At 42.7% G+C, this 9,351-nt stretch overlaps 1 protein-coding gene across 1 annotated transcript; it reads left to right on the forward strand.

Annotated features, from left to right (window-relative positions):
* Positions 1-723: 723 nt before the first annotated feature.
* On the forward strand, positions 724-8,902 carry smarca5 (SNF2 related chromatin remodeling ATPase 5). Its single transcript, XM_076091398.1, has 24 exons — positions 724-982; positions 2,300-2,407; positions 2,497-2,663; positions 2,762-2,862; positions 2,966-3,066; positions 3,155-3,334; positions 3,725-3,880; positions 3,970-4,101; positions 4,256-4,324; positions 4,451-4,560; positions 4,669-4,895; positions 5,384-5,505; positions 5,601-5,753; positions 5,882-6,014; positions 6,127-6,275; positions 6,383-6,505; positions 6,598-6,705; positions 6,839-6,952; positions 7,042-7,164; positions 7,290-7,422; positions 7,521-7,639; positions 7,822-8,034; positions 8,151-8,261; positions 8,424-8,902. The coding sequence occupies exons 1-24, from the start codon at positions 905-907 to the stop codon at positions 8,487-8,489; spliced, it is 3,096 nt and encodes a 1,031-aa protein (XP_075947513.1). The 5' UTR covers positions 724-904; the 3' UTR covers positions 8,490-8,902.
* The last annotated feature ends 449 nt before the right edge of the window (positions 8,903-9,351 follow it).

Genomic DNA, 9,351 nt, shown 5'->3' on the forward strand with positions numbered 1-9,351 from the left:
CTTATTGTTAGTCGCTTTGGATAAAAGCGTCTGCTAAATGACTGTAATGTAATGTAATGAGAAAATTGATGAACATCTTTAAATAATCAAAGCAGTGTTTTTTTCTAATTATTATTAATATACTATTGAAAGGATTTTCTACTTGTATCTAATTTATATCATTGTAGATTCATTCTATTTAGGTTGTGGACTGTTAGTTGGAGGAAACTAACTATTGGAAGATACCACTTAATTTAGGAAAAATCTGTGACGATAAAATTGAAAGACTTTTTGAGACAAAATTCCTCGGGGTTGTTATCGATCTTAAAATAACATGGAGACAATATATTGACTATATTAATGGTACAATTTCAAATTATATAGCAATACTGTATAAATCTAGAGCTGTATTAACTTATAAGGCCTTGCATATCATTTTTTTTTTTACTTTATCGGGGTAATCATAAGGGTACAAAAAGTGAGTCACTCCTTTCGGGTATAAGTCAATATACTGTAGTAAATTACTTTGTATGGACAGGAAACATATATTTTAGTCTACTTGCTGTAGATTGCACAGTAAAGACAGACAGTAAATTGGGTAACTACACATGCTAATATTTGAGGTCATTGTCAAAATCAGCTGTAAAGAAATCAACTGAGCTAAAACTAATTTTTACAGGGCCCTAAATGCATCATGACCAAGTCTCGCGATAGCTCGGACACAGCGGGGTTGGCGCTGTGTGAACGCGACTAACATCTTGCTAGCGGGAACGTGCTGCCTGTGAACAACCGGTATGCCTTTCATATAAACAACAGGATAGTTCTTATTTACTGCGAGAAAGTTCGGGAAATCGTCAACGTCTCTTATAACGCGATCATTTAAGGCACAAATTACGATATTTCCCAATCGAAGTGGAAATTCGACATGTCCGAAATCCTAAACTGCGTGGAACAGCGGGAAGAAGAGCAGCCTGAAGTTAAAGAAGCCGGAGGAGGAGCGGAGGTAAGATGGTTTTAAAATGGGTAACGTTAACGTTATTGTCTCCTCTCAGCACGGCGGACATCTTTCACGGACGCGCAGCACAAGTCTTAAACTCTGTAAAATAACCCCTACGTTTTTTTTTGCCCACTTATTCGTCAAAGTAGGCTGTTTTAACTTTCACCGTGTTAATGGTACTGCGGGCTCTTTGAGCTAACTGGTTAGCTAGTTAGCTAGCCGCGGCGCTACCATTAGCTCACGACAACAACAGCTCAGGGCAGCAACAAGGCCAGCCTGTTTCATAAACGCTCACACTGCTAGCTCAGCTAGCAACCCTTCGACCATGACGTTAAAAAGTCCCAGCGTGTTTATTTTATTTACTCCCAGTCCAGATTCACTCAGCGAGTTGCTTGTGATTAAAAAAAAAAAACTCGTGAAATGAACCCCGCTGAGCTGTCCTGTCTGCGTCTTTGTTTTCAGTAGGACAGTGAAGCATAAACGGCTTTTGTAACCGAGGGATGCTGCTTTATGCCCGCAACGTGCCTTCCGCTGCACTTTGTGTTGATTTAAAGTCCTTAAAAATCAATTGCTTTTTTTCAGGGTTCCGTTACAGCATTTAAAATAAGATCAAATGAAACAAACTTTATTGATCCCACGCAGGGAAACTGCGTGTCACAGCAATCGAAGTACAGGAACAGACGCGTGGTATAAATAAGTAACAATAACTGGCCAGAGTACTACAATACATTATGAACACCTATCATACTAAAATACACCACAGATAACGTCAAGCAAGGGCAGTAAACACTGTATTTAGCATTAATAGTAAATCCAATGTGTATTGAGACAAATAAGGGACAAATAATACGTTAAATACAAAAATTGCACTTGAGCAAATCAAATTGTGTGGTGGGCAGAGTGTCAGCAAAGTGTTAGCAGCACAAAAACCAGTAAAAACAAAGAGAGAACTGAAATGTGTGTAATAAAAAGGCTGCATTTCACCGCAGAAGGTTGATCCACTGTGAGTGACCTGTGATCCAGTTTGTGCTCCTCTCAGAACAATGGTAACTGCAGCGAGGACAAAAGACTTGAGGTAGGGCTCCTTCACACCCGATAGGTGAAGGAGTTGCTCAGAGTGTTTAAGGTTTTGTGTAGGGGAGGTTGGGAGTCCATAGCGAGGCGTTTTTCCATATGGTGTCTCTCTGCTGCTTCCTCTGTGTTGTCCAGAGAGCATCCCAGAACAGAGCAGGTAGTTTGTCTCGTCTGTTGTTGTTGTTGTTAAGCAAATCGGAGGATTGCCAGTAAACAAGACTGTTGGTGTTTACTTTTTTTTCTGCTCAGGTGAAGTCTGATTCTTCAGATGCTGGAAAAGAGTCATCTTCGGATGCAGGGGCCGATGGACAAGATGCTTCATCGTCCACGACTGTTCCAGGTTACGAGGAGAAAGTGGTACGGCACCTTTTAACGACAGCCTTCACTACATGGCTCACCACTCTGTTGTTGGATAAGTTAACAAGACTGTCTTCCTGTGTATCTAGCTAACAGACCGGACCAACAGATTTGAGTACCTGTTGAAGCAAACAGAGTTGTTTGCTCATTTCATCCAACCAGCCGCACAGAAGACCCCCACCTCCCCTCTGAAGATGAAGCCGGGGCGTCCTCGCATCAAGAATGATGAGAAACAGAACCTGCTGTCTGTCGGAGAGTGAGTACACGTCCGCACATGTTTTGTTTTTTTTCTCATTTAGGAAGGTTACTCCCACTGTGATCATGAATCATCGTTTCTTTTCTGTGCTTTAACAGCAACCGACACCGCCGCACAGAGCAAGAGGAGGATGAAGAGCTTCTGAACGAGAGCACCAAGACTACTAATGTCTGCACTCGCTTTGATGCCTCTCCCTCCTGTAAGCAATGGCCCGTTTTCATTTTGGCTGGAGAGAAAGGTGTATTGCAAATGTATATGATGAGCAGAAGTAATGATAATGTGTTTTCTTGTCTCTCATTTAGACGTCAAAGCTGGAAAAATGCGAGACTATCAGGTCCGTGGACTGAACTGGCTCATCTCTTTGTATGAGAATGGCATCAACGGCATCCTTGCTGATGAGATGGTCAGTACTTTCTCACAGTCAAAGCAGTTTACCTCTACATTTAAAACGGAGTGACAAATATATGTTTACACGCTCTGCTGCTTCTTAGGGTTTGGGGAAGACTCTGCAGACTATTTCCCTGCTGGGTTATATGAAGCACTACAGAAACATCCCCGGTCCCCACATGGTGCTGGTGCCCAAGTCCACCCTCTACAACTGGATGAATGAGTTTAAGAGATGGGTGCCTTCACTCCGTGCAGTCTGCCTGATCGGAGACAGAGAAGAGAGGGTAGGCCGAGTCAGAATATTACTATTGCCTGAAAAGCCCAATGTAACTGGAAATACTCACCATAATGTGATATTTTACTCTGTAATGCTTCCTTTTTGTTTGATTTTAATGTGTTTTTACAGTTACATTTATTCCAAGTTACACCAGCTTAACATTAAGCATTATTTATAGACAAGTTAAATCATTTCATTGGTTTCCCTGATGGGATATTAGTAGTGATATTACTGACTGTGTGTGTGTGTGTGTGTGTGTTATTAACGGTGTGCACAAGATTTTTTTCTCAAGTAGGAAATCTGTCACTGAGGGCTACGGCCAACTTTAGCTTCACTAATAGAAAATAACTCAAATCTACAATTCTAAAAGGCTGAATGATTTTTGCATCACTTTCAGAATGCCCTGATCAGAGATGTGCTGCTGCCTGGAGAATGGGACGTGTGCGTCACATCCTACGAGATACTCATCATTGAGAAGGCAGTGTTCAAGAAGTTCAACTGGCGCTACCTGGTCATTGACGAAGCTCACAGGATCAAGAATGAGAAATCAAAGGTCAGACAACCACTGAAACAAACTGGACATTTACATATGGCGGAGCCACTTTCACAAGATTTCCTAACAAAGCAATTTATTTCCCCTAGCTGTCAGAGATTGTGCGAGAATTTAAGACCACCAATCGTCTGTTGCTGACTGGAACGCCCCTGCAAAACAACCTTCACGAGCTGTGGGCTCTGCTGAACTTCCTGCTGCCTGATGTCTTTAACTCAGCCGAGGTAGGCATCGCCTCGACATGAACAAGATCAACGGGGACTTTCACTAGAAGATGAAGGCTCTTTCAAGCTGGAATCCCTAGTTGCACTGATGTGGTCTGTTATTTAGAAGAAAACTGCTCTGTGTTCTGGTACTAATTACATTTTTCCCCCAAAGGACTTTGATTCCTGGTTTGACACCAACAACTGCTTGGGTGACACAAAGTTGGTCGAACGTCTTCACACTGTAAGTATTGAATTTTCCTCAGGTCAACTTCCAACTAATCTCTGTACATTTCCAGATGTGTTCCTCTTATGTGGGTTAAAGCACTCCTTTTGAGCGGCCATTTTTTATTATTTTTTTTAAATATAGGTTCTGCGTCCTTTCTTGCTTCGTCGTATAAAAGCCGACGTAGAGAAGACTCTGCTTCCGAAAAAAGAGATCAAGATGTATGTGGGCCTGAGTAAGATGCAGCGAGAGTGGTAAGCATCCCGAGTCGAGCTGTAATTTGTCCTAAGCTTCTTTGTTCGTACTGATATTAAATTGTTCGACACTATTATGTAATATTACCTCATGTCACAAACCATCAGGTACACAAGGATCCTGATGAAGGACATAGACATTCTGAACTCGGCGGGTAAGATGGACAAGATGCGTCTCCTGAACGTTCTCATGCAGCTGAGGAAATGCTGCAACCATCCGTACCTTTTCGACGGAGCCGAGCCGGGTCCCCCGTACACGACGGACCTTCACCTGGCGGTGAACAGTGGCAAGATGGTGGTGCTGGACAAGCTGCTTCCCAAGATGAAGGCTCAGGGTATGTAGATGGCCATGCTGTCATTTCAGCAGAATTTATTGTTATCATCTTTAGATGAAGTGTTTCTATTTCAGAATCCTGAAATCTAGAATATTAAGATACAAAAGGAACAACACCTGCGTTAACTATTCATAAGTGGTGGAAGTAGTACTCAGTTAAAAGTACCAATACCATAAAATACTTTATTCCACAAGTCAAGTAAAATCCTACTGTATTCAAATATACATTTATTTTTTGGACTCTTCTCTAACCTTTGCTCTTGTTCTGAAATATAATAATGATGTACTTACTTTCCACCACTATCCTACACCCAACACAGTCAAACTCAAGTGTCTGATCTGTTACATAGCTTCGATCAGACCGAATGGAGGAACCACATCTCCAGTACACACAGCACATTCCCAGAATAGATCAGTTCAAACTGTGTGAAAGGACTGCATTAGGACGACACTACGTTGACTGATCGTACCGTCTTTCCTTCTCTCCAGGTTCTCGTGTGCTCATCTTCAGTCAGATGACCAGAGTGCTGGACATCTTGGAGGACTACTGCATGTGGAGGAACTATTGCTACTGCCGCCTGGATGGCCAGACGCCGCACGAGGAGAGACAGGTGTGGCGCTTGGGTCTTGTCTTTTCTCAGTCAACTATAAGATGCATTTTTAATAATAATACATGTCATTTTCATGTGTCTTTGTGTGTTTTCAGATCTCTATCAACGCATACAATGAGCCCAACAGTTCCAAGTTCATCTTCATGTTGAGCACCAGAGCTGGAGGACTGGGTATCAACCTGGCTACAGCAGATGTGGTCATCCTGTACGACTCCGACTGGAACCCCCAAGTTGACCTCCAGGCCATGGTTAGTACTGAACGGTAGCAAGGAGTTACAGGATCACATTTCCTTTTCCCTGAAAGTAAGCGCGGACGCTGTAGAACTTTGATTTCAGATGCACTGGACATGACCAGTTTTATGTTTTTTAATCTCAGGACCGAGCTCACAGGATTGGTCAGCAGAAACAGGTGCGCGTCTTTCGCTTCATCACTGAAAACACGGTGGAGGAGAGGATTGTGGAGAGGGCCGAGATGAAACTGCGCCTGGACTCCATTGTCATCCAGCAAGGTAACTCCTTTTTCCCCCGTCTTGTTAGCACAGAAAATATCTCTGAGAAGTTGGGACAGTACACAACATACCAATAGAAGAGCCACTAAGCTGTCATCTATTTGTTTAACAGGAAGACTAGTTGACCCAAGCGCAAACAAGCTGGGCAAAGATGAGATGCTGTCCATCATCCGCCACGGAGCCACGCACGTGTTTGCTTCCAAAGAGAGCGAGATCACAGACGATGACATTGACGCGATCCTGGAGAGAGGTGAAAGGAAGGTGAGTCTGGATGCAGGAGAGGAAGATGCTTTTTTGTTTTTGTTTTGTTTGTTTTCTAGTTTTTGAACTTGCCATAAAATGAACACTCTGATATTGTCATTTGCTAGACTATGGAGATGAAGGAGAAGATGTGTAATCTGGGTGAGAGCACTCTGAGGAACTTCACCATGGACACAGAGAACAGCAGTGTGTACAAATTTGAAGGAGAAGATTATAGAGAGAAGAAAAAGGTAAAAAAAAAACATCAGTATTCAGTCTTTAACTCCAACAAAAAGATCCTTTTGAGTCTTTACATCGTTTCCTCTCTTGCTTCTTCATTCAGGTCATTACCAACTGGATCGAGCCGCCCAAGAGAGAAAGGAAAGCCAACTACGCTGTGGACGCCTACTTCAGAGAGGCTCTGCGAGTCAGTGAGCCCAAAGCGCCCAAGGTAGGGAGGGATCACTTTAGAAGCACACTTAGGATTTAAGGCATTAATGCAACAGAATATGTAGTTAAACTCCTGGTCTGGATGGCATGTTATCCTGGTCGAGGCATAACATTTGTTTGACTCCATTTCCCAGGCTCCTCGCCCTCCCAAGCAGCCAAATGTCCAGGACTTCCAGTTCTTCCCGCCACGTCTTTTTGAGCTTCTAGAAAAGGAGATTCTGTTTTACAGGAAGACGATCGGCTACAAGGTACAGAGATGTTCTTCTGATGAGAATTAGATAATTTGTACACGCATGTAGAAATGTCTCCAATTCAGTCTGTGGCTGTGTCTCTTTAGGTTCCACGTAATCCAGAAATGGCGAATTCGGCCCAGCTCCAGAAAGAAGAGCAGACTAAGATCGATGAGGCCGAGGCTCTCACAGAGGAGGAGCTTGAGGAGAAGGAGAACCTGCTGCAACAGGTACTGATTATTCCCCCCCAAATGCAATCAATTTCAAGGATAATATGCCGCAAGTGCTAATTAAGTGTTTTGTGTCCCAGGGTTCTAGATTGTGCATATTTTGATCAACTGTACCTTCATTGCAGGGATTTACTATTTGGAACAAACGTGACTTCAACCAGTTCATCAAAGCCAACGAGAAGTGGGGAAGAGACGATATTGAGAACATTGCCCGAGAGGTTGAGGGTAAAACGCCAGAGGAAGTCATGGAATATTCTGGTAATGACAACGGGTTTTTTTTATCGACTATGTATCTCACAGGCAAACTTCAGAGTTCTTTGCATACCAATTGAATTTGTGCTGGTTTGATCCTCCAGCTGTATTCTGGGAGCGCTGCAATGAGCTGCAGGATATCGAGAAGATCATGGCCCAGATCGAGAGAGGGGAAGCCAGGATCCAGAGAAGGATTAGCATCAAGAAAGCCCTGGACTCAAAGGTAGCTGACTGTCAACCATGTGGCTGATCATTCGTCGCTCAAACTACCTAATTAGCTTAATCTCATTAAGCGTCGTGTTAAAACACTTTGACTCTTAATCTTGCTTGTCTCCTGATCACATTATCTGCTCTTCCTGTTTAATTCATTAACGATCCCTCACCGTTTCTCATCTCCGTGCCCAGATTGGTCGCTACAAGGCTCCCTTCCATCAGCTCCGTATCTCCTATGGCACCAACAAAGGCAAGAACTACACGGAGGAGGAGGACCGCTTCCTCATCTGTATGCTGCACAAGCTGGGCTTCGACAAGGAGAGCGTGTACGACGAGCTGCGGCAGTGCATCCGCAACTCGCCTCAGTTCCGCTTCGACTGGTTCCTCAAATCCAGGACTGCCATGGTAAACGTTGGCTATTTTTATTTTTATTTTATTTTTTTTTTTACTATTTCTCTTTTGTTGTTATGAATGTTTTTAAAAAAGGTTGCTTTGAAAATGATGTTCGGTGCTGTGTTTAGGAGCTACAGAGGCGATGCAACACCCTGATTACACTGATAGAGAGAGAGAACATGGAGCTGGAGGAGAGGGAGAAGGCTGAGAAGAAGAAACGCGGCCCAAAGAATGCCTCAGTAAGTTTCAAATCCATCTCACGTTGAAGGAAGCAAGCCACTTGATAATTGATGCCAAATAAGTGTTGCGGTTTGCTTCCTGGCCCTCTTACTCTGGATGGTCGTCGACTTTAATGTCGCGACTCGTGAAATCTCTCCTAATAATCTTCTCCTCCCACCCAGGCCCAGAAACGGAAGTCGGAGGCAACCCCAGACGGCCGTGGACGCAGGAAAAAGCTCAAGTTGTGAAGCTGAACTTAAATCTACTGAGTACAGTGTCAGAATTCGAGGGCGACAGCCAGCTCCGGTATCATTAGTCCTAGTGTCTGTGTTTGTTTGGCAGGCTGTGATAATGTACTGTGTGAAACCCAGATGGACTGACCTCGTTGTTTTAGGAAGTGCTCCTTCACAAGCCTACCGTGACACTTATCTAAAACACCGCTGCTGTGCTGGTTTAGTTTTTTTGTTTGCTAGTTTTTTTTTTTTTTTACTAGTACTTAATTGAAAAAAATGTATTTATGCCTGTTGGTTGTACCACATTCCATTGCTTGAGGCGATATGTACCCTTTTTATTTTTAAGAAAACATTTGTTTCTTTTATCTTCCTATGTGAAGTAGAAAATGTCTTTTTTGAACGTAATAAACTTTCCCGTTTTTTACAAATGTGTGTACTCTGGTAAATAAGACACTGATTCAAAAAAAGGACATTTATATTTGGCAGTTGAAGTGTACATACATCCAAACTCTTCAAATCGACACAAAGTCAATAAGCCATAGAAGTCTGCTAACTGGCACGTTGAAATATATATATGGTCACCTGTAGAAGAATAATTCAAACTTTTAAACTGCACTTACAATTTTCAGGACTTGATCGACAAACCAGAGAGACGTATAGTTAATCATTTTTCAAGTTTCACCAGGGTGTATTAATACCTTTTTTCATAGTCCTACATTGATATTTACACCGATTAGTTTTGCATCTGAATTCAGCCACATTGACCTGAAAAAATGTAATAACAAAAACACATTTTCAATCCCTTTCAATGACACCATATTGGTGTTGTTACTCAGCAGTGGGCAGGTATACTGCAGGCTAAAGCACAACAGTTAAA

Source organism: Anarhichas minor, unplaced genomic scaffold, assembly GCF_050575085.1.
Source record: "Anarhichas minor isolate MPS153535 unplaced genomic scaffold, ASM5057508v1 ptg000014l, whole genome shotgun sequence".
Taxonomy (NCBI): Eukaryota; Metazoa; Chordata; class Actinopteri; order Perciformes; family Anarhichadidae; genus Anarhichas; species Anarhichas minor.

What these genes read in the sequence shown, in the direction of transcription:
- smarca5 (XM_076091398.1), top strand. Translation starts at nt 905, where the DNA reads ATGTCCGAAATCCTAAACTGCGTGGAACAGCGGGAAGAAGAGCAGCCT. An exon ending in TGGTCGAACGTCTTCACACT is followed by an intron (nt 4,325 to 4,450) that starts GTAAGTATTGAA and finishes TTTTAAATATAG; the next exon opens with GTTCTGCGTCCTTTCTTGCT. An exon ending in AAGTTGACCTCCAGGCCATG is followed by an intron (nt 5,754 to 5,881) that starts GTTAGTACTGAA and finishes TTTTAATCTCAG; the next exon opens with GACCGAGCTCACAGGATTGG.